Source organism: Mytilus edulis, chromosome 1, assembly GCF_963676685.1.
Source record: "Mytilus edulis chromosome 1, xbMytEdul2.2, whole genome shotgun sequence".
NCBI classification, from domain to species: Eukaryota; Metazoa; Mollusca; class Bivalvia; order Mytilida; family Mytilidae; genus Mytilus; species Mytilus edulis.
Genome location: NC_092344.1, coordinates 53,665,771 through 53,692,230, shown reverse-complemented (window position 1 = coordinate 53,692,230; position 26,460 = coordinate 53,665,771). Strand labels below are relative to the sequence as shown.

The 26,460-nt window shown below is 33.6% G+C and overlaps 1 protein-coding gene across 1 annotated transcript in view; it reads left to right on the top strand.

Moving 5' to 3' along the window:
* LOC139484919 (kelch domain-containing protein 10-like) overlaps positions 1-26,460 on the top strand; it is a 154,228-nt gene that overhangs the window by 17,461 nt on the left and 110,307 nt on the right. Inside the window, exon 3 of the mRNA XM_071268971.1 lies at positions 10,081-10,165. Coding sequence (XP_071125072.1) covers positions 10,081-10,165 — 85 coding nt within the window. The remainder of the gene's footprint in view (positions 1-10,080; positions 10,166-26,460) is intronic.

Sequence of the window (26,460 nt, the reverse complement as noted above, 5' to 3'; positions counted from 1 at the left end):
AAGTGTACATCTCCAACTGGCAGGTGTCAGCTGACCTTGACCTCATTTTCATGGTTCAGTGGTTATAGTTAAATTTTTGTGTTTTGGTCTGTTTTTCTCATACTATATGCAATAGGTCTACTATATTTGTTGTATGGAATGATTGTAAAGTGTACATGTCTAGCGGGCAGATGTCATGTGACCTTGACCTCATTTTCATGGTTCAGTGGTCAAAGTTAAGTTTTTGAGTTTTGGTCTTTTTATCTAATGCTATATGCCATAGGTCAACTATATTTGGTGTATGGAAATATTTTATGATCTTTATGTCAGTCGAGCAGGTTTGATTTAACCGTGACCCCATTTTCACAGTTCATTGCACAGTGTTAAGTTTTTGTGTTTTGGTCTATTTTTCTTAAACTATAAGTAATGTGTCAACTATGTATGTTGTATAGAATCATTGTTAGCTGTACCTGTCTGCCTGGCATGGTTCATCTGACCTGGACCTCTTTTTCAAGGTTCATTGGTCTTTGTTTAGTTATCTTGGTTAATGTTAAGTTTATGTGACAGTTGTAATAAAGCTTAGCTTTATATTTAGGACTATCAAAATAATATCAATGATTAGTATAGAAGGCGAGACATTTCAGCGTGTGCACTCTTGTTTTTATATTTTGTATAATAAACTTATAATTGTCCCAATTGAAAGCTTCCATGCTGCTGTTGATACTTGGGCCAAGTATTGTACACCGTTAGGTTACCACACGAAAGGCCCCTGTCAGTGTGCAGTTTGAACCATGGTTAGAACCATGGTTAACCATGGTCAACCATGGTTGTATGACCATGGTTGACCATGGTTTGACAAAATTGTTAATTGGCCGACCATGGTTAACCATGGTTTTAATGACCATGGTTGACCATTGTTAGAACCATGGTCAACCATGGTAGGAACCATGGTCAACCGTGGTTACAACCATGGTCAACCGTGGTTCCAACCATGGTCAACCGTGGTCCCAACCATGGTCAACCGTGGTTCCAACCATGGTCAACCATGGTTATTAATGAGTCAACCATGGTCAACCATCTCCATTAAACCATGGTTGGCCATTTTACATTCTTGTCAAATCAATCTTCAATTATCTTGAAACAGTTAGTCTACTTGTAAGTTGTTATGGAGCCTGTATACTTCTCTTCCTTTTTGTGTCAGGACTACCAACAAATGCTAAATGGCATGAAACTCTTTAAAGCTACCCTTGCAGAAATGTTCATCCATAAAATGCAAAGCAGTTTCCACCTGCAAGAACATAAAATTTTCCACAAAGAATCAATTGTTCTTGATAATTGGTATACAATAACAGATTTTAAGGATCAAAAATGTTTTATCTTCTTTTGCAAATTTTCAATAATAAAAACACCCAACAAAATAAACATTATGAACATGTTTTTGTTTAAACAAATAATTGTAAACCCCCCCCCCCCCCCCTTTTTTTTTTGGTTTACCTTTCAAACAAAAGAATGATTGTGTAAATTATTTTACCATTGACAAAATTTTCATATTGTACAGTTTTATCAGTTACACCTGGAATTAAAAACAATTAAATATAAAATTTATGTTGATACGGATAACTGACACTGACAAAAAAATTTAAAGACCCATTTCAGGTGGCAATTTTTTTGTGTTCAATTAATGAAAGCCAAATCAAATACTGTAACAATTTTACATCTTTTAAACAAAATATCAAACAGATTTCCTGTGAATGTACTTATCTGATAACAAATCTTCTTTACGTGACAACACTGGACATCAAATCCTTCACTTGATTTTTAAAGCGCGAAATAACTTTACTGAGATCACGTGACGTTTGTTCCAAGTCATTAAAATGTTTCGCACTGAGTGAATCATTGTTAACGGTTGGTGATAATAATTGATCATGACGTCGCATGTGTTTCCGGTTGGGGAATAAACATAAACAATAAAGACTAAAGATATCACTCTGAAATGTTTTCAAGTTCTTAAAATATGCCGTATAATGATAAAGAAAGGCAGATTTATGAACTTGGAGAGAAAGTCAGAAATTACGTCTTTGGAAGAAAGAAATACATCGTTAAATGACAGCGTACAACTGTTAAAAAACAAGGAATACTGATCGAAAGTAAGTTCCTACTTCCAGTTTGTAAAAGTTTGTAAGTCCCAAATTTGACCCGACTGTAACTAGCATTCTCTGCCACTATAGCTTTACTGCTCAGTTTATGTGTGTTTTAAAATGTATAGAGAATATATTGTTATTGAAATAATCATGAAAGGTCACAATTTACCTCTTGGGAAGAAAGAAATTAAAAATTGTCAATAACATTGTACCACTGAAAAAACGAGCACGATTTTTTAATATTGAAAGTCTCAAAGTAATTTCCAATTTGTTATATTTAATTCCCATGGGTATAATCCAGATCAATATTTATTCACCATGGTCCAGGTTGTCAAGTTGACCATGGTCAGGTGCAAGACCATGGTTGTCAAATTGACCATGGTTGATTAGACCATGGTCAACCATGGTCAGATGTTTACCATGGTCACAAACGTGGAAAACCATGGTTAACCATGGTTAAATAGAGCATGGTCAACCATGGTCAGATGTTGACCATGGTCACAATCATGGTTAACCATGGTTAACCATGGTTTTCAGCACAGTCAACCATGGTTTGACCATGGTTATCAATGGTTAGCGATGGTAACCATGGTCAACCATGGTTGCATTTTGACAGGGGGGAGCACTACAGTAAATCTACATGTAATCTCACATCTTTCACTTGAAACATTTCGTATCTATAACAGTAACATTAACAATATGCGTCTTGTTCTATTTTTCCAACTAAAAAAAAGAAGTCTTTTGGACTCTTTCCTGTCCTTCAACCCTTTGAAATTTTCTTGTGTTAATAGGGAAAATCATCAATCCAATTTCAACGGCCTGATAATTATTTCAAATAATGTGAATCATGAATTATTCATGAACTTTTAATTCTATTAATTCAGAAATTGAGAATCATTTGTATATTATATAAAAATCAGATTATGATATATGTAAACTTCTCTTTCTTTCTGTATTAATCAAAATTGAAGTTTCAGAGCTTCAAACTTAGATCAGTTCAATTTCTGCTTGAATTTCAAAAAGTTTCTGTGGATTAAGATGCAGGACTTTCACCTGCAAGAAAATACAATCCACAAAGAATCCAATGTCTTACTTATTTTTTATTCAATATAAATTATGATTTTTTTATAATGCCATTTTTTTAATTAATTGATTTAATATCATGAAAAAAATAAATTTTAGAAGGGAAGCGAAAAAAAGTATAAACATTTCTTAGAGTTTTTTGTATTGAAAGGTGCAGATCCATGATTTTGTTAGAGGAAAGGGCGCCCCTTTCTTTTAATGATCAATGCATTTGTCGATTTGAATTGGGACATATAGTTGCCGCACCCCCACTTTTTAAAATGTCTGGATCCGCTCCTGTTAGTTTGATTTTAACAAAAATTGAATCTTTGGGGTTCTTTGATATGCTGAATTTAAAAATGTACTTAGATTTTTAATTATTGGCCTAGTTTTCAAGTTGGTCCAAATGGGGGGTCCAAAATTAAACTTTGTTTGATTTCATCAAAAATTGAATAAATGGGTTCTTTGATATGCCAAATCTAACTGTGTAGGTAGATTCTTAATTTTTGGTCCAGTTTTCAAATTGGTCTACATTAAGGTCCAAAGGGTCCAAAATTAAACTAAGTTTGATTTTAACAAAAATTAAATTCTTGGGGCTTATTTGATATGCTTTATCTAAACATGTACTTTGATTTTTGATTATGGGCCCAGTTTTCAAGTTGGTCCAAATCAGGATTCCATATCAAGTATTGTGCAATAGCAAGAAATTTTCAATTGCACAGTATTGCACAATAGCAAGAAATATCTAATTGCACAATATTGTGCAATAGCAATTAATTTTCAATTGGAGTTATCTTTCTTTGTATAGAATAGTAGTTGATAATATATGTTGGAAATTTGCCAGACATGACTATGATATCATTTTCTATTTTTATTTGCCAATAACTTTATGTAAATAACTTCATTGGAAATTTGCCAATATAAAATGTTGCTGATGAAGCTTTTTTTCCTTATCTTATCTAAAATGTTTTTAGATAATGTATGTTGGACATTTGCCAGACATGACTATGATGTCATTTTCTATTTTTATTTGCCAATAACTTTATGTAAATAACTTCATTGGAAATTTGCCAATATTAAATGTTGCTGATGAAGGTTTTTTTTTATTGTTTTATACAATAAACAATGTATATTCACTTTTACTACCAACCAATCTTTACCATTCAGTGATAACAAGCACTTTATTTTACATTTTAATATTTTATGATGTATTTAAAAGAGTAGTTATTGTTGCAAACTCCATTAGAAATTTGAATTGATATCAGTTTTGGAAAAAGGGAAACAGGGATGTGCAAAAAAAAATGGGGGGGGGTTAAATTTTCTCATTTCAAATTTCTTCAAACATTTTTTTTAGAGGATTAATATTCAACAGCATAGTGAATTGCTCAAAGGCAAAAAAAAAATTTTAAGTTCATTAGACCACATTCATTCTGTGTCAGAAACCTATGCTGTGTCATGATCAACTATTTAATTTTAGATTTAAAAAGTTTGAAGAAGAAATCTTTAATTGATTTGTAAAATCTTGACATTTGTTTTGTGTAAAAAAAACCCATGTAATGTCAAAAATTTGATCACAATCCAAATTCAGAGCTGTATAACGCTTGAATGTTTTGTCCATACTTGCCCCAACTGTTCAGGTCACGACCTCTGCGGTCGTATAAAGCTGCGCCCTGCGGAGCACCTGGTTTAACATTTAATTGGCATTCTTTTTTGGTGGGTCATAATATATTGAAGGCATAATTCTAAAAATATGTGACAAATATCAATTGGGCAGCACCTTTAAACATATTGTTCAAACATCAATCCATATATCCAGAAGTCACCTTAGAGTATACAATGTATACTACCAAACAATCTTTACCATTCAGTGATAACAAGCACTTTATTTTACATTTTAATATTTTATGATGTATTTAAATGAGTAGTTATTGTTGCAAACTCCATTAAATTAGGAATTTGAATTGAGATCAGTTTTGGAAAAAGGGAAACAGGGATGTGCAAAAAAAAATGGGGGGGGGTTAAATTTTCTCATTTCAAATTTCTTCAAACATTTTTTTTAGAGGATTAATATTCAACAGCATAGTGAATTGCTCAAAGGCAAAAAAAAATTTTTAAGTTCATTAGACCACATTCATTCTGTGTCAGAAACCTATGCTGTGTCATGATCAACTATTTAATTTTAGATTTAAAAAGTTTGAAGAAGAAATCTTTAATTGATTTGTAAAATCTTGACATTTGTTTTGTGTAAAAAAAACCCATGTAATGTCAAAAATTTGATCACAATCCAAATTCAGAGCTGTATAACGCTTGAATGTTTTGTCCATACTTGCCCCAACTGTTCAGGTCACGACCTCTGCGGTCGTATAAAGCTGCGCCCTGCGGAGCACCTGGTTTAACATTTAATTGGCATTCTTTTTTGGTGGGTCATAATATATTGAAGGCATAATTCTAAAAATATGTGACAAATATCAATTGGGCAGCACCTTTAAACATATTGTTCAAACATCAATCCATATATCCAGAAGTCACCTTAGAGTAGTCAACAATGAGTTCACATCATGCAGTCATATCACTATTATACTATGAAAGTAAGTTGAAAATATTTATCAGTTTTAACTTAAAATCTTAGAATAAAATCACACATGAGACTATGTTATAACTTCAAATAATGCTTCATCAGATTATCCATACAACTTATTTACCCCACGTTATTGACAACAGGGCCCACAGAGATGGCTCCCATCTCAATGGTATCTAGTTTATTGTGGAAGAAGAGAAGTGACACACGAAATGAGGTCTTCTCGTTTACTAATATAGAAACCCTTTAAATGAAAAACGTACTATGGAAAGATACTTGTCAATTTTTATACAATCAGAAAAAAATGCGGTTGTATATTGTTATTAAATTGTCGTTGTCATCGTTGTCCATGTTGTCTGAAGACATTAAGTTTCCGGACAATAATATAGTTTAAGTGAATGGATCTCTTTGAAATTTAAACACAAGGTTTGAAACCACAAAAGGAAGGTTGGGGACGATTTTGGGGGTTATGGTTAACAATTAAGGAATTAAGGGTCTAAAAAGGGTCCAAAAAAGCCTTTTTAGCTCACCTGGCCTAAAAGGCCAAGTGAGCTTTTCTCATCACTTGGCGTCCGGCGTCCGGCGTCGTCGTTAACTTTTACAAAAATCTTTTCCTCTGAAACTACTGGGCCAAATTAAACCAAACTTGGCCACAATCATCATTGGGGTATATAGTTTAAAAAATGTGTCCAGTGACCCGGACAACCATCCAAGATGGCCGCCATGGCTAAAAATAGAACATGGGGTAAAATGCAGTTTTTGACTTATAACTCAAAACCCAAAGCATTTAGAGCAAATCTGACATGGGATAAAATTGTTTATCAGTTCAAGATCTATCTGCCATGAAATTTTCAGATGAATCGGACAACCCGTTGTTGGGTTGCTGGCCCTGAATTGGTAATTTTAAGGAAATTTTGCTCTTTTTGGTTATTATCTTGAATATTATTATAGGTAGAGATAAACTATAAACAGCAATAATGTTCAGCAAAGTAAGATTTACAAATAAGTCAACATGACTGAAATGGTCAGTTGACCCCTTTAGGAGTTATTGCCCTTTATAGTCAATTTTTAACCATTTTCGTAAATCTTAGTAATATTTTACAAAAATCTTCTCCTCTTAAACTACTGGGCCAAATTAATCCAAACTTGGCCACAATCATCTTTTGGGTTAGTAGTTTGAAAAATGTGTCCGGTGACCCGGTCATCAAACCAAGATGGCCCACATGGCTAAAAATAGAACATGGGGTAAAATGCAGATTTTGGCTTATAACTCAAAACCCAAAGCATTTAGGGCAAATCTGACACGGGATAAAATTCCCTGAAATTTTCAGATGAATCGGACAACCCGTTGTATGGTTGCTGGCCTTGAATTGGTAATTTTAAGGAAATTTTGCTCTTTTTGGTTATTATCTTGAATATTATTATAGATAGAGATAAACTATAAACAGCAATAATGTTCAGCAAAGTAAGATTTACAAATAAGTCAACATGACCGAAATGGTCAATTGACCCCCTTAGGAGATATTGTTCTTTATAGTCAATTTTTAACAATTTTCATAAAATTTGTAAATTTTACTAACATATTCCACTGAAACTAATTGGCCAAGTTCATTATAGATAGAGATAATTTTGAGCAGCAAGAATGTTCAGTAAAGTAAGATGTACAAACACATCACCATCACCAAAACAAAATTTTGTCATGAATCCATCTGCTTCCTTTAATATTCACATAGACCAAGGTGAGCGACACAGGCTCTTTAGAGCCTCTAGTTCTAGTTTACAGACAATTACTTGGGTGTAAGTGTATAGATCTTTCTGAAATTTTACAAAAACACTCCATACCAAAAAAAGGAAGGTTGTGATTGATTTTGGGGGTTATGGCCCTAACTGTGTAGGAATTAGGGGCCAAAAACAATACTTTTCTAATAGTATAAATTGGTTATTTCTTTACCTATTTCAATGTGTTTTATTCTTTAATATATGGTGAACTTTAATATGCTGAACCTAACCGTGTATACAGTTTTTGTCTCGCCTTGAAGGAGTCAAAAAGCGAGACATAGGTATATGCTGTTTCAGGGTTCGGCGACGGCGTCAACAATGTATTAGTGTGTAATAAGGTCTAGTTTATGGTGAACCACAAGTGATAGGTCAATCATATTTGGTATACAGTTGTATCAGCATTGGCACATCTCATTTCCTTTGAGATTATTTGGCCCTGCCCATCAGTCATGGTCTATTGACTTCGAAACTTTTGCTTATTTTACATGTATTAATAGTTTGTGATTAGGTCAGTTTATGGGGAACCACAAGTAGTAGGTCAATGATATTTGGTATGCAGTTGTATAAGCATTGGTATATCACATTTCCATGGAGATAATTTGGCCCCACCCCTTCAGTCATGGTCTATTGACTTTGAATTTTTTTGTAAGTTATCATGTTTATTTTGTGTGATTAAGTCAGTTCAAGGGGAACCAATAGTGGAAGGCCAATGTTAATTGAGATTCAGTTGTATAAGCATTGGCACATCTCATTTCCATGGAGAATATTTAGCCTCCCCTCAGTCACAGTCTAATGACTTTGAAACTTATCTTAGTTTACATTTGAATTGGTCCACATTGAGCATATTGAGGCTCTAATATTAAACTTTGTTTGATTTCATCAAAAATTAAATATACATTGTATGGGGTTTTTGATATGCTGAATCTAACCGTGTATGAAGTTATCTGATTTTGGGTCTTTTTAAAAATTGATCCCCATTGAGGTCCAAAAGCTCCAAAAGTAAACTTTGTTTGATTTCATGATAAATTGAATTATTGAGGTACTTTGATGTGCCGAATTTTACCTTGAATTTTCTTATTTTTGGTCCCGTTTTCAAATTGGTCTACCTTAAGGCCCAAAGGGTCCAAAATTAAACTTAGTTTGATTTTATCAAATGAACTCTTTTGGTTCTTATACGACCGCAAAAAATAAAAATATTTTGGTCATATATTGGTATCACGACGTCGTCCGAAGACAGATTGTTTCCGGATAATAACTTTAGTATAAGTAAATAGAAATCAATAAAATTTTAACACAATGTTTATTACCACAAAATGAAGGATAATGTATTGATTTTGGGGTTATGGTTCCAAAGGTTGAGGAATTAGGGGCCCAAAGGGGCCCAAAAACAAGCATTTATCTAGTTTTAGGACACCAAGTTGTGTACAAGTATTTCAATTGCTCTGAAATTGTACCACAATGTTTAATACCATAAGTAGAAGGTTGGGATTCATTTTAAGGGTTATGAGGCAAACAGTCTAGGAATTATGGGCCAAAAAGGTGCCAAACACAAGCATTTTTTATGGTGGCCAGATGCGGCCATTTCGCCTTTTCGCCTTTTCCCGTTTTCTCCTTTCACTTTCACGCGAAATCGAGAAATCGAGAAAGCAAAAACGCTAATGATAATTTTGGAGATGCAATTGTTTTAAATTGATCATAGTAAACTAAAATATAAGTTGAAAATGCATTTAGCTTATTCAAAATATAGCTTAGCAACAGATGTCGAAGGTCTTCAGCTTGAATACATGTAATGACCAAGACAACATTAACACCAGATAGTTTTAAAACAAGAAAACAAGAAATTAAAGAATGAGAAGCAAAATCTCAATTAAGATAGTTGATTGAGGTGCCAAAGAACAGTAAAGGGGGGTCAGTAAAACATCATGTACTAACTGTCCATTTTAATGTATTTTTCCTTGTCAATATTAATTTTTTTACCAAAGGCAATTAAGAACTTCCCGATTTCTCGATTTCTTGATTTCTCGATTTCGCTTTCTCGATTTCTCAATTTCTCAATTTCTCAATTTCGCTTTCTCGATTTCCCGATTTCACAATTTCTCGATTTCGCGTGAAAGTGAAAGGAGAAAATGGGAAAACCCGATAAGGCGAAATGGCCACATCCGGCCACACATTTTTTCTCATTTCAAATTTCAGAAATTGAAAAGAAAATTTCTTCAAATATTTTTTTTAGGGGATAATATTCAACAGCATATAGTGAATTACTCAAAAGCAAAAAAATATTTTATAGTGAATTGCTCAAAAGCAAAATTTATTTTTAAGTTCATTAGACCACATTCATTCGGAAAACCTATGCTGTGTCAACTATTTAATCATAATCCAAATTCAGAGCTGTATCCAGGTTGATTGAAGTGCACCCATACTTGCCCCAACCATTCAGGGTTCGACCTCTGCGGTCGCATCAAGCTGTGCCATGCCAAGCATGTTAATTCCTCTGTGATTTTATTTATTGTTTGTTTAATCATTGTTGTTAAATATTTGCAGCTATGGAAATTTAACTTCACTACTCAGAAATGGACATCATTGATAACAGATGGTATTATGCCAACAGAATTAGCATCACATGCAGGTTAGTATTTAAAATCACCTTTCACAATTATCTTTAAAACTTTTGAATACTTTTGATTTTTAGTTCACATAGTCCTTACTATTTGACCAATTTAAACCAAACTTGAATTAAATGCCCCTTTTGTATATATTAAATTTGTGTATTTGTACCTGACCACAATTACCAGATAATTCAATTTCCTAAAATGACAATGATAAATCAGTTTTTGTGTTTTTCTCTTTTATCCTGAAAACAATAATAATAATCAGCAGTACAATTTCTTTTCTGTTGTTCAGTTATAACCCTTTTCCAAGAATTCAATTGATGATGAATCAATCCATTTCTGTACAAAGGGAAATAACTAATTTTTTTGGAAAATGACGCAGTCATTGTTCCATAACTGCCGACCTGAACTTCATTACATTGCTCTGCCTACCGCGCTTGGTTTCGTATTTCCTATTTTCCAAACAAACTGGAACCTGCTTGTGTTATCATTATGCATCATTGTGTAGTATTAAACCAGCCAGGACCCAGTTTACACTGGTTTTTGCTTGTATTCCACTACACTCGAACAAAGTGTTGTAGTTTGACGGGAACCAGTTTTAGAATTTGTAAACTACAAAACGTAATCGGTTATTGTTCATTCCGTTTTGGTGTTTCATACCGACTTATATGGTTTGAATAAGCTTAAGACCATTTAAACATTAATGTGATAGGTATATTAAAGATTGTTTTACAAAAGGATTGAACTGTTTTACTTTCAAAGTCGTACTATAGGGATATCTGTCATATACGGATTTCCACTCTCACCGGTTAATTTCTTCTTTTACACGTGCTTTGGAAACTTCCTGTTTAATCGCAAGTTTTAAAATTGTTTTTGAGTGAATTAAACTTATTTTAACAATCATGAAGCGTTCCAGAATCATTTTAAAGCAGTTTCTTCTTCTCTTTGATGATGGAAAATAGGTTTTCTCAAGAAAATACCGCAAACGATCGCAGAGGAATTGAAACGTACAAGTCAAGTCGGCACCTGGTTAAATTGGCATCTAGTCAAATCGGCACCTATTCGACGTCAATTCGGCATCCAATAATATTTGATATAATATTTTCTATTCAATTAATTAATTACTGTTACCAAGTACATAGTGAATATGTTGTTGTGTATTTCGGTAAACCACGAAACGAAAGTGAATATGTAGTGTATAAAGGTAAACAACGAAGCCCTTACCAAAGCTGTTGTTTTAACAATTAGACAATTTGTGTAATTGTAAAAACAAGTCAATTATTAAAATAAAATGGAAAACTATGAGTCCCTTTCAATAAATCAAACTTTCATGCCAAATAATTAGCAAATTTAAGGTGTTTGTTTTTCAGTAAAGTTTAAACAGCATTAAACCAACAATCCTGTAAAATGCTCAACTGGTTAAAATAATGCAGAAAAATACACAATATCTCATGTATTAGTCCAAATAATTATGACGTCTGGCAAGGCTATTTTATTATTTTTCTGGGACGCCTTCCTACGACGTTCAGGTGCCAATTTAACTAGGTGTCAGTTTGACTAGAATTCTTTGACAAATGTTTGAAACTATCTGAGTTTCATTAGACCTTTGATAGCAGTAACAAAAAGATTATTTACTTAATATTTTGTGGGAGAAGGGGGTTCAGACTGTGTGGCATCAGGTCTGTTTGTGCCCAATACATTTTCGCACCCTACACGTTCGCACATTCACACTCTACTCATTCACGCCCAATTTTAATTCAAATTCAAGTTGAATAATTGGAAAATTATGGTTGTTGTTTTAAATTGCTTTGGTGTAAATACTGAATGTATTTATAGCTTGGTATGAGTAAAACATTGAAGATTTTAAAGGAAAAAACACAAAAGATAATTGTTTTTAACAGCTTGGTCCCATTGATCTGAAACAACGAAACAATAAAACATAGAAACCAAAATATAGCAATCCACTAATATAACCAAAACATGATAAAATTTATTCAACACGCAGAAACAAACATAGTCAAAATCTCACTTCATTTTGAAACAAGTCAATGAAACAAGTTATAGCAATACACTAACCAAAACATGATTAAGAGTTATTCAACACAAAATAAAACGTTGACAAAATACCACTTTATTTAGAAAGGATTATTATTATTTTTAGCAATACCTTATCCAAAACATAATTAAGATTTATTCAACACAAAAAAAAAATTGCTGTCTCACTTTATTTTGAGACAATGACAACAATTATACTTATGGTCACTTATAAGAAAACACTTGCTTACATAGTTATTAAACACAAAACCAATTAAGATTGGGTGTGAACATGTAGGGTGTGAAAGTGAGAGGGGTGAAAATGAGTGGGCGCAAACGTGAATGGAAGCGAACAGACTCAGATTCAGACTATGTACCAGTGAGAAATATACAAGCCTTTCTACGGTATTTATTTGTACAATTCAGCTAGTCTTGACCTATTCATTTGTCTTAAAAAACCAGCCAGTTGTCACCTTCACTTCACACACACACACATATACGAATATCAATTATATGCTTACGATACATGTTGCATTGTTAAACTAATTACGGTATGTGAAAATCAAGACTTGCATAAAAACTATCCCAATATTAGAGACAGTGGCGTCATTTTTCTTCAGAGCTTTCAGCTCTTTGATTAAAGACATTGTATTAAGGATAAATGACATTTTGAATGATTTTTCTTTTCTTTGGTGAATTGTTAGAAGATTTTACCAAAGAAAAGAAAAAACCCAAAATGTCATTTATCATTTTGAAATACAATATCTTTTAAAAAATTGGTTATTTTCTTTTTTGGTATGTTTGTTTGTTATTCTTTACAAATTAATTTTCTGAATGTTATATATATGATTTTTATACGACCGCAAATTTTTATTTTAGTTGTATATTGGTATCACGTCGATGTCGTCCTCAGGGTTGTCCGAATACAGGTGATTTCTGGATAATTACCTAAGTATAAGCAAATAGAAATCAAAAAATTTTTAACACAAGGTTTATAGCCATTAAAGAAAGATTGGGATTGATTTTTGGGGTTTTGGTCCTAACATTTTAGGAATAAGGGGCCAAAAGGGGGCACAAATAAGCATTTTTCTTGGTTTTCGCACAATAACTTTGGTATAAGTAAATAGAAATCTATGAAATTTAAAGGAAGCTATATTAAATCAAGAGTTCCAAATGGTGAAGTTGAAATCATCTCTTCGTAAATTTTACGGACGCCATCACAAGTTGGTTGACCTTTATAGAATAACCGTTTCACAAATGATAGAGGATATGTTCCTTAAGTTGTAACTACAATCCCCTTCTCTTTCATACATGTGACCTACAGAATTAGACTATTTACCGGATTTGTTATCTCATAAGCAACATGACGGGTGCCACATGTGGAGCAGGATCTGCGTACTCTTCTGGAGCACCTGAGATCACCCCTAGTTTTTGGTGGGGTTCATGTTGTTTATTCTTTAGTTTTCTATGTTGTGTCATGTGTACTATTGTTTGCCTGTTTGTCCTTTTCATTTTTAGCCATGGCGTTGTCAGTTTATTTTGGATTTATGAGTTTGACTGTCCCTCTTTTAAACGCAAGGTTAATGACCACAAAAGGAAGGTTTGGATTGAATTTAGGAGTTTTGGTCCCAACAATTTAGGAATTAGGGATCAAAAGGGTTCAAAATTATTGGGAGTCTTTGATATGCCGAATCTACCTTGTATTTAATTTTTTGGTCCAGTTTTCAAATTGGTCTACATTAAGGTCTAAAGGGTCCGAAATTAAACTGAGTTTGATTTTAACAAAAAATTAATTCTTTGGGTTCTTTGATATGCTGAATCTAAACATGTACTTAGATTTCTATACGACCGCAAAAATTTTAATTTTTCGTCGTATTTTGCTATCACGTTGGCGTCGTCATGGTCGTCCGAATACTTTTAGTTTTCTCACTCTAACTTTAGTAAAAGTGAATAGAAATCTATGAAAGTTTTATGACCACAAAAGGAAGGTTGGGATTGATTTTGGGAGTTTTGATCCCAACATTTTAGGAATTAGGGCCAAAAAGGGCCGAAATAAGCATTATTCGTGGTTTTCGCACAATAACTTTAGTTTAAGTAAATAGAAATCAATGAAATTTAAACACAAGGTTTATGACCACAAAAGGAAGGTTGGTATTGATTTAAGAAGTTGAGGTCTGAACAGTTTAGGAATTAGGGGCCAAAAAAGGGCCCAAATAAGCATTATTCTTGGTTTTCGCACAATAACTTTAGTTTAAGTAAATAGAAATCAATGAAATTTAAACACAAGGTTTATGACCACAAAAGGAAGGTTGGTATTGATTTTAGAAGTTGAGTTCTGAACAGTTTAGGAATTAGGGGCCACAAAGGGGCCCAAGTAAGCATTATTCTTGGTTTTTACACCATAACTTTAGTTTAAGTAAATAGAAATCTATGAAATTTAAACACAAGGTTTATGACCACTAAAGGAAGGTTGGGTTTGATTTTGGGAGTTTTGGTCCCAACAGTTTAGGAAAAAGGGGCCCAAAGGGTCCAAAATTGAACTTAGTTTGATTTCATCAAAAATTGAATCCTTGGGGTTATGCTGAATCTAAAAATGTACTTAGATTTTTGATTAATGGCCCAGTTTTCAAGTTGGTCGAAATCGAGTCCAAATTAAACTTTGTTTGATTTCATCAAAAATTGAATAATTGGGGTTCTTTGATATCCAAATCTTACTGTGTATGCAGATTCTTAATTTTTAGTCCCGTTTTCAAATTGGTCTACATTAAAGTCCAAAGGGTCCAAAATTAAACTAAGTTTGATTTTAACAAAAATTGAATTCTTGATCTTTTTTGATATGCTGAATCTAAACATGTACTTAGATTTTTGATTAAGGGCCCAGTTTTCAAGTTGGTTCAAATCAGGATCCAAAATTATTATATTAAGTATTGTGCAATAGCAAGAAATTTTCAATTGCACAGTATTCAGCAATAGCAAGAAATCTTCAATTGCGCAGTATTGTGCAATAGCAAGAAATTTTCAATTGCACAGTATTGCGCAATAGCAAGAAATCTTCAATTGCACAGTATTCAGATTTCATAAATAAAAAGAAAATTTCTTCAAACATTTTTTTGAGAGGATTAATATTCAACAGCATAGTGAATTGCTCAAAGGAAAAAAAAGTATTTTAAGTTCATTAGACCACATTCATTATGTGTCAGAAACCTATGCTGTCAACTATTTAATCACAATCCAAATTTAGAGCTGAATCCAGCTGGAATGTTGTGTCCATACTTGCCCCAACCGTTCAGGGTTCAACCTCTGCGGTCATATAAAGCTACACCCTGTGGAGCATCTGGTTGATTATGGGCTCAGTTTTCAAGTTGGTCCAAATCGGGGTCCAAAATTAATCTTTGTTTGATTTCAACAAAAAATGAACATATGGGGTTCTTTGATGTGCTGAATCAAACCATGTATTTAAATTTTGATATTTGGGCCATATCAAATTGGTTCACATTGAGTTCTAAAGGGTCCAAAAATTGAACTTTATTTGATTTCATCAAAAATTGTATTCTTGGGGTTCTTTGATATGCTGAATCAACCATGTATTTAGATTTTGGATATTGGACCGTAATAGGTAAATGTCTAATTTAGAATTTTTAAGTTCTTAGACTACATTCATTCTGTGTCAACTATTTAATCACAATTCAAATTCAGAGCTGTTTCAAGCTTGAATGATGTGTCCATACTTGCCCCAACTGTTCAGGGTTAACCATCTGCGGTCGTATCAAGCTGTGCACTGCGGGGCATCTGGTTCTTTTATGAAGTTAACTCCTTCAATTAGATAATGAACTATTTTTTTAAGTCTCCTAAACAAAGGGTGTGGTTTACCATAGAACCCTATGGGATTTTATTTTTTATGCCCCATCAATGGGCATTATGTTTTCTTGTCTGTGCTTCTGTTCCTACAGTCGTTCGTCCTTCCCGCTTTAGGTTAAAGATTTTGGTCGGGGTAGTTTATGATGAAGTTGAAGTCCAATCAACTTGAAACTTAGTAAACATGTTCCCGATGATATGATCTTTTGAATTTTTGTCAAATTAGAGTTTTTACCACATTTTCACGGTCCACTGAACATAGAAAATGATAGTGCGGATGGGGCATCCATGTACTATGGACATGTTCTTTTTAAATTTTCATATGCATATAAAATGTGGTCTTCAGTAATAATCACAGAACAATAAAACAAATCAAATCAATATCACAAATAAAGGATTAGTTTCCACCCCTGTCAATGAGAGAATGTGCTTTTATTTTTATACAACCGCAAAATTTTTTTGGTTGTATATTGGTATCACGTTGGCGTCGTCGTCTACGTCGCCATCGTCGTAGTCCGAAGACATTTGGTTTTTGCATTATAACTTAAGTATAAGTAAATAGAAATCTGTGAAATTTTAACACAAGGTTTATGACCTACAAAAGGAAGGTTCGGATTGATTTTGGGAGTTTTGGTCCCAACAGTTTAGGAATTCGGGGCCAAAAAGGGCCCAAATAAGCATTTTCTTGGTTTTCTCACTATAACTTTAGTATAAGTATATAGAAATCTATGAAATTTTGACACAAGGTTCACAACCACAAAAAGGAAGGTTGGGATCGATTTTGGGAGTTTTGGTTTCAACAGTTTAGGAATTAGGGGCCAAAAAAGGGCAAAAATAAGCATTATTCTTGATTTTCGCACAATAACTTTAGTATAAGTATATAGAAATCAATGAAATTTAAACACAAGGTTTATGACCACAAAAGAAAGGTTGGGATGATTTTGGGAGTTTTGGTCCCAACAGTTTAGGAATAAGGGGCCCAAAGGGTCCAAATTAAACTTTGTTTGATTTCAACAAAAAATGAATAATTGGGGTTCTTTGATATTGGGGTCTTCAGTAATAATCACAGAACAATAAAACAAATCAAATCAATATCACAAATATAGGATTAGTTTCCACTCCTTTCAATGAGAGAATGTGTCTTCAATGAATCTACAAATGTACTTAGATTTTTGATTATTGGCCCAGTTTTCAAGTTGGTCCAAATCGGGGTCCAAAATTAAACTTTGTTTGATTTCTTCAAAAATTGAATAATTGGGGTTCTTTGATATGCCAAATCTTACTATATGTAGATTCTTAATTTTTGATCCTGTTTTCAAATTGGTCTACATTAGGCTCCAAAGAGTCTGGCCAAAATTAAACTAAGTTTGATTTTAACAAAAATTGAATTCTTGGGCTTCTTTGATATGCTGAATCTTAACATGTACTTAGATTTTTGATTATGGACCCAGTTTTCAAGTTGGTCCAAATCAAGATCCAAATTTATTATATTAAGTATTGTGCAATAGCATGAATTTTCAATTTTCAATTGCACAATATTCAGCAATAGCAAGAATTCTTCAATTGCACAGTATTGTGCAATAGCAAGTATTTTCAATTTATTGTGCAATAGCAAGAAATATCTTATTGCACAATATTGCGCAATAGCAAGAAATTTTCAATTGGAGTTATCATTCTTTGTCCAGAATAGTAGTTGAATCAACTTAAATCATTGTTTTATACACTATACAATGTATATTCACTTTTACTACCAACTGATAAATTAAAACAATATTTACCATTCAGTGATAACAAGCACCTTTTTTACATTTTAATATTTTATGATGTAATAAATGAGTAGTTATTGTTGCAAACTCCATTAGAAATTTGAATTGAGATCAGTTTTGGAAAAAAGGAAAGGGGGATGTGAAAAAAATAGGGGGGGGGGTTCAAGATTTCATAAATAAAAAGAAAATTTCTTCCAACATTTTTTTGAGTGGATTTATATTCAACAGCAATGTGAATTGCTCAAAGGCAAAAAAAAATATTCTAAGTTCATAAGACCACAGTCATTCTGTGTCAGAAACCTATGCTGTGTCAACTATTTAATCACAATCCAAATTTCCAGCTGAATTCAGCTTGAATGTTGTGTCCATACTTGCCCCAACTGTTCAGGATTCAACCTCTGCGGTCGTATAAAGCTGCGCCCTGCGGAGCATCTGGTTTAAACGGTCGAGATCCCCACCCCTAAACCATTTATATTCTTTTATGGATCAAATGAAATATAGGGGGAGTCCTTTGGGGTCACCTCCGCCCCCTCCTGTTTGAGAACTAGTAAAAAGACCAGATCCCAACTCCTTAACCATATATATTCATGTATGGGAAATAAAACAAATAAAATAAAATATAGGGGAAGTCCCTGGGGTTCACTCCTCTTCTTTTTGAAAACTTGTAAACGGTCGATATCCCTCATGGCCCCCAAACCATATATATATGAATGTGTATGGTATCAATATCAGTTTAGAATGGTATCCATAGATAAAATTGAGAAAGGAAATGGGGAATGTGTCAAAGCGACAACAACCAGACCTTAGAGCAGACAACAGCCGAAGGCCACCAATGGGTCTTAAATGTATCGAGAAACTCCCGCACCCGGAGGCATCCTTCAGCGGGCCCCTTAAAAAATAAATATACTAATTCAGTGATAATGGACGTCATACTAAACTCCGAAATATACACAAGAAACTAAAATATAAAAATCATACAAGACTAACAAAGGCTAGAGGCTCATGATTTTTGACAGGCGCAAAATTGGGCGGGGTTAAACATTTTGATGAGATCTCAACGCTCCCCTGATACCTCTTGCCAATGTAGAAAAGTAAACGCATAACAATACGCACATTAAAATTCAGTTCAAGAGAAGTCCGAGTCTGATGTCAGAAGATGTGTTACAAAAGAAAATAAACAAAATGACAATAATACATAAATAACAAAGGACTACTAGCAGTTAACTGACATGCCAGCTCCAGACCTCAATTAAACTGATTGAAAGCTTATGTCTTCATCATATGAATATCAGGCACAATCCCTCCCGTTAGGGGTTTAGTATCATACTATCATAAAATATATGAGAAGAACATAACCCGTGTCATGCCAACAACTGTTTTAAAAAAAAAAAATGTGTTTAGTTCCAATGCAAAGACCCTATAATTGAATCAATATTAAAGCCAAAATATGCAATCTTTAATGATCTGACATTAGTATCGTAACTATATCCCTTCTTAATAAGTCTGTTTAAATGTTTTGTAAGTTTTTGGGGTGAATACTGACATTTTTGTGCTTTGTAAAGAATATTACCATAAAAGATTGGATGTGCAATACCTGAACGTATAAGATGTCTGCATGTTGAGTTATATTCCAATAACTTGAGGATATACGGAATCTCCAAAGTGAACGAAAATGTTATCAAGTAAGAATTTACTTATGACTTGTTACATGCATCTATATTGCATTTATATATTGTTTTAAAATTGTGTAAAATTATTATTGTCTGTATTTGGATTACGCCGCTATTGTGCTCTTTCAAATAAATATTGAATTGAAAACAGATCAAATCAAATATAGGGGAAGTCCATGGGGGTCAACCTTACCCTCTTCTTTTCAAAATTTTTTTAGCGGTCGAGATACCCACCCCAAAACCATATATATCTTGTATGGGACAATAAAACAAATCAAATGAAATATAGGGGAGACCATTGGGGTCACCCCACCCCTCCTGTTTGAGAACTTGTAAACGGTTGATATCCCCACCCCTCAACCATACATATTCATCTATGGGACAATAAAACAAATCAAATGAAATATAGGAAAAGTCCACAGGGGTCACCCCTATCCCTCTTTCTCTTTTGAAAACTTGTTAAGGGTTGAGATCCCAATGCCCAAAACCTTAAACTATAGGTTACAAGGTTCTCTACCGACCCCCTACAGATCCATAGAGGGTTAGTAAAATCCATAGGGGTGGGGCCGGATGCCTTATCTTCTATGTATTTTATTCACCCTCTATGGTCTGAAGGGGATCAGCAATTAACCGTATCAAAAATAACCAATCAAAATGTGATAATTTACCCGTAGTGCGATAAATATTCTTGTATGGAACAATAGAACAAATCAAATGAAATAAATCACTGAATCACTAAGAAACAAACAAATATGTAACAAAGAAGCACAAAATGGCATAAAGATCAAGCATATAATCAAAAATTAAAGACAAGAATACACAAATTTGTCATTTTGCGTTAGAATAATGCTATGATGTCGTCATCTTCGTCTGTGTCAGCATCCTCTGAAGACCCATTTGGTTTCCGGACAATAACTTCAGATTAAGTGAATGGATCTCTATGAAATCCAAGAAGGTCCAATACCACAAAAGGAAAGTTTGGTTTTAGGGGTTAATGTATCAACAGGTTAGGAATTAGGATAAAAAAAGGAACCAAAAACAAGCATTTTTGTACTTTCAAAACACTAAATTATGTGTAAGTGTATGGATCTCTCTGAAATTGTACCACAAGGTTCAATATCTCAAAGGGAAGGCTGTGATTGAGTTTGTCACCCCAAACACTGTACAAAAAGTATCCCGTACAGTCAAGCTCTTAGAGTAAAGTGGATTTGCTCCTCTGACGAGGCTGTCACTCAATGGTTACAGGAATTTTGCGGATTTTTAACCAAATGAGGTTATAAAAAATGGGACATAGATAAGGGGTTTGCGCGTGCTAACAATAACGCAATAACCTATTACATAGAAGAAACATGCGTCTGGCGTATTAAATTATAATCCTGGTACCTTTGATAACAGTACAAAACTAGATGTGTCAAAGCTACACGAATCCCCCCGTCTCAAAAAGTTGAAAATCTGCAATTTCAATATAAACACATGTGGACACAAACATGATGGTAGTCTCACATATCAAAAATCAGCTCAAAATCTGGAGGCGTATAGAAAAAAAATCCATATAACTGTGATTTTCAATAATTTATCAAAGTCCAAAGTTCGTTATTTTGGCAAAAAAGTCCGTGTTTTTGGCAAAAATTAGCCGAGCGGAACGAAACTTAAACTTGATCTGTAACTAATCATGGTTAACTCACATACCAAAAATCAGCCCAATATCTGAAGGTGTTTAGAAAAAAAGTCTATAACTGATTTCCAACAATTTCTCAAAGTCCAAAGTCCGTTATTTTGGCTAAAAAGTCTGTTATTTTGGCAATAAAGTCTGTTGTTTTGGCAAAAATTAGAGGAGCCGAACGAAACTTAAACTTGATCTGTAACTCATCATGGTTAACTCACATACAAAAAATCAGCCAAATATCTGAAGGCCTTTATAAAAAAACTCAGTATAATGGTTTGTTTCGGAATGACGGAATGACGGAATTTCGGAAAGATGGAATTTCGGACAAGGGTAAAACTATATGGCACCGACAACTTCGTTGTGGGGCCATAAAAAAGAGGCGCAGCTAAATAGTTCCATTTGTTTTAACATACTATCCCTCCTTTACTAACCTTTCACGCTCGATCTGTGCCAATTGGCAAAGTATTGCCAATCACCCTGAATTATCCAAAATCTTTCCCGATCCTCCTGTCTTAGCTTTTCGAGAACCATCGAGTCTCAAAGACTTATTTGTGAGAGCTGACGTCTCCTCCAATAAAAGCTGTTCAACTCCAGGATGGTGCAGGTCATGTGGTAACAGACGATGTTTGACTGGGCACGCCCAAGGTGATCTAAAAAAACTTACCATCACTATCATAGATCACAACCAGGATTGGTCAAAGGCCTACAGACTTGCTCAGGAAAGGTTTTGGGTAAGAAAGCTCAGGACAGTTTCCCCAGAGGGCATTAATGAAGAAACAAAGAAAAGTCACTCATTTTCCCTACCATCACTAATTTTCCTGCCATCACTTGTGTCCAGTAACTCCGGCTTCCGTACTGTACTCTTACACATTTCAGGAATTTTTTAATTGTACTAGTTTTAATTACAAAGTTGGCGGGGATGTATAAATACGCAGTCATGTTCAATTATTTAACCTTAATACAAATGTATTTATTAATTTTTCTAATCAAATTACTGTATATTTGGGATGTTTAGATACGCAGTCTCTGTTGCTATTGCTCTACCATTGTCATATTTTAAACATTATACCAGCTTAGATCGGATAGAGCTGTTTATTGGGACTGTATTTCCACACAGTTGTTGTTGCATCTCAACTGTCGTCACCTTTGGAATTTTAGAGTTGTGCCAGTTCACATCGCAAATAACTATTTTAATTTAGTATATCTTTTTGTCTTCCTTGTGTTTGGGAATTTAAAAATGTACCAGCGTCTCTGATGTTCGCTTTAACTGTTTTATTGTATAAATTTCAAGATTGTGATAGTATTAACAGAATAGATTGTTATGATTCATTTTAAAGCGTGATCATACTGATGAAGGATATTTGTTATCCGAAATACTAAACATTTTGTTCGTTTTATTGTTATTTTTGGTGATGTTGTACCCTTTTAGACTTGTTATATATTATATTTTGAATTATACTGTATCATTATTATATGATCCATCGCCCCGTAAGATTTATCGTTGACTATTATTCAGTCATTTAATATATATATTAAGTTTATTGTTTTCTGTTTAGTATTAAGTTTATATTAAGATCGATTTTGTAACATCTTGTGATCAATTTTATTTAGCAATCGCCAATGGCAGTCAGCAGGGTTAAAGAACATCAGTTGTTCAACCTGTTAGTCAAATGCGTTTTGTTTAAATATACTTTTTCACTTTTTTGGTCTTTTGGAAAACGTTGCTTGTGCTGTATTTAGACCCTTTTACAGCTAAATTTATTTTACATGCACACGTATATTTATCCAATGCAATCATAGGTTTGAACGTAGTTTTCAATTTAGACTTGTTTATATTTTTTCGTTTGGGATTGTATCATATTTTCCCTCGGTTTATATGATCTGTTCATAGTAAAATTGAATCTTAAAATTCAAGAATCTGTCTAAAATTGAGGGTAAATTATATGGCCTTCCAAATACCGTTTCGATCCCTAACATCACTGAAGAGACATTTATTGTCGAAATCTGGATCTGGTGTATAAAAAAATATTGAGACCTCATGTTTGTGGCATAATATCTTGGCCACAAGTTTATTGTTTTCTGTTTAGTATTGAATTTAAATTAAGATCCATTTTTTATACGACCGCAAAAATTTTACATCACGTTGGCGTCGTCGTCGTCGTCCTGCGTCGTCTTGCGTCGTCCTCGTCCGAATACTTTTAGTTTTCGCACTCTAACTTTAGTAAAAGTGAATAGAAATCAATGAAATTTTAACACAAGGTTTATGACCACAAAAGGAAGGTTGGGATTTATTTTGGGAGTTTTGGTCCCAACATTTTAGGAATAAGGGGCCAAAAAGGGCCCAAATAAGCATTTTCTTGGTTTTCGCACTATAACTTTAGTTTAAGTGAATAGAAATCTATGAAATTTTGACACAAGGTTTATGACCACAAAAGGAAGGTTGGGATTGATTTTGGGAGTTTTGGTTCTAAAAGTTTAGGAATTAAGGGCCAAAAAAGGGCCCAAATAAGCATTATTCTTGGTTTTCGCACAATAACTTTAGTATAAGTAAATAGAAATCAATGAAATTTTAACACAAGGTTTATGACCACAAAAGGAAGGTTGGGATTGATTTTTGGAGTTGAGGTCACAACAATTTATGAATAAGGGGCCAAAAAGGGGCCCAAATAAGCATTATTTTTGGTTTTTGCACCATAACTTTAGTATAAGTAAATAGAAATCTATGAAATTTAAACACAAGGTTTATGACCATAAAAGGAAGATTGGGTTTGATTTTGGGAGTTTTGGTCCCAACATTTAGGAATAAGGGGGACCGAAGGGTCCGAAATTGAACTTTGTGTGATTTCATCAAAAATTGAATAATTGGGGTTCTTTGATATGCCGAATCTAACTATGTATGTAGATTCTTAATTTTTGGTCCCGTTTTCAAATTGGTCTACATTAAGGTCCAAAGGGTCCAAAATTAAACTTAGTTTGATTTTAACAAAAATTGAATCCTTGGGGTTCTTTGATATGCTGAATTTAAAAATGTACTTAGATTTTTAATTATTAGCCTAGTTTTCAAGTTGGTCCAAATGGGGGTCCAAAATTAAACTGTTTATTTGATATGCTTTATCTTAACATGTACTTTGATTTTTGATTATGGGTCCAGTTTTCAAGTTGGTCCAAATCAGGATTCCATATCAAGTATTGTGCAATAGCAAGAAATTTTCAATTGCACAGTATTGCACAATAGCAAGAAATATCTAATTGCACAATATTGTGCAATAGCAATTAATTTTCAATTGGAGTTATCTTTCTTTGTATATAATAGTAGTTGATAATATATGTTGGAAATTTGCCAGACATGACTATGATGTCATTTTCTATTTTTATTTGCCAATAACTTTATGTAAATAACTTCATTGGAAATTTGCAAATATAAAATGTTGCTGATGAAGCTTTTTTTCCTTATCTTATCTAAAATGTTTTTAGATAATGTATGTTGGACATTTGGCAGACATGACTATGATGTCATTTTCTATTTTTATTTGCCAATAACTTTATGTAAATAACTTCATTGGAAATTTGCCAATATAAAATGTTGCTGATGAAGCTTTTTTTCCTTATCTTTTCTAAAATGCTTTTAGATAATTTTAGTTGGAAATTTGCCAGACATGACTATCATATGTCATTTTCTATTTTTATAATTTTTTGATGTATTTAAATGAGTGTTTATGGTTGCAAAGTCCATTTAAAATTTGAATTGAGATGATGATGATGATGCAGTGGCTTGACATTTGTTTTGTGTAAAAAACCCATACAATGTCAAAAATTTGATCACAATCCAAATTCAGAGCTGTATCACGCTTAAATGTTTTGTCCATACCTGCCCCAACTGTTCAGGGATCGACCTCTGCGATCGTATAAAGCTGCGCCCTGCGGAGCACCTGGTTTACATCTTGTGATCAATTTTATTTGGCAATCGCCGATGGCAGTCAGCAGGGTTAAAGAACATCAGTTGTTTGACCTGTTGGTCAAATGCGTTTTGTAAAACAAATTTCGTTGTAGAAGGGTCTAAATACAGCCCAAACAACATTTTCCAAAAGACCAAAAAAGTGAAAAAGTATATTTAAACAAAACGCATTTGACCAACAGGTCAAACAACTGATGTTCTTTAACCCTGCTGACTGCTGCCCCAACTGTTCAGGGATCGACCTCTGCGGTCGTATAAAGCTGCGCCCTGCGGAGCACCTGGTTTACATCTTGTGATCAATTTTATTTGGCAATCGCCGATGGCAGTCAGCAGGGTTAAAGAAAATCAGTTGTTTGACCTGTTGGTCAAATGCGTTTTGTTTAAATATACTTTTTCACTTTTTGGGTCTTTTGGAAAATGTTGTTTGGGCTGTATTTAGACCCTTCTACAACGAAATTTGTTTTACATGCACACGTCTAAAAATTGTGGTTTTTATCCAACACAACCATAGGTTTGAACGTAGTTTTCAATTTAGACTTGTTTATAAAAAGTTATCAAAGGTACCAGGATTATAATTTAATACACCAGACACGCGTTTTGTCTAAATAAGACTCATCAGTTACGCTCAGATCAAAATGGTTATAAAGCCAAACACGAACAACGTTGAAGTTTATTTTTTTGTTTGGGCTTGTATCATATTTTCCCCCCTCCGAGAAAATATGATACATAGTTTTCAATTTAGACTAGTATATATATGTTCCGGACCATATGAGTATTTGGACCATACGCGTATGGTCATGACCATATGCGTATACTCATATGGTCGGACCATATGAGTATATACTCGTTTGGTTATTAACGGGTCGGACTTTATGAGTATTTAGACCATATAGGTATTTTTTCAAATATGCATTAGACACGTTTCAATAAAACAATAAACTTTATCTTAAAAAAAACAATGATGGTCACATAGAAATGTATTAATGGTATAATTCAAAGGCAACATAGACATTAGATAAATATGCAACAGTCAGTTGATCTTATTTTTCTTTGCTAATTGTATTCTTGCATGTATGCTTAAGGTGACATTTACTTCCACAAGGTACTATAGCTTTTCTACATTTGCACGTCTTGGCTTTACACGATCCCTTTCAGTTACACGATTTGCTTGCGAGTGAAAAGCTATTGCCTTCATTGCTGCATGCTGCATGCAGTGATACTGAGGTCTCGGGTCATAACGATGTGTATACAGTGTTTTTAAGAAGCTTTAGATCTCCAATATCCTAAAATAAATGACATGAATGTAGTACACCATATTTACAAGGTATTTACCCATATGGTCATGACCATACGCGTATGGTGCAAA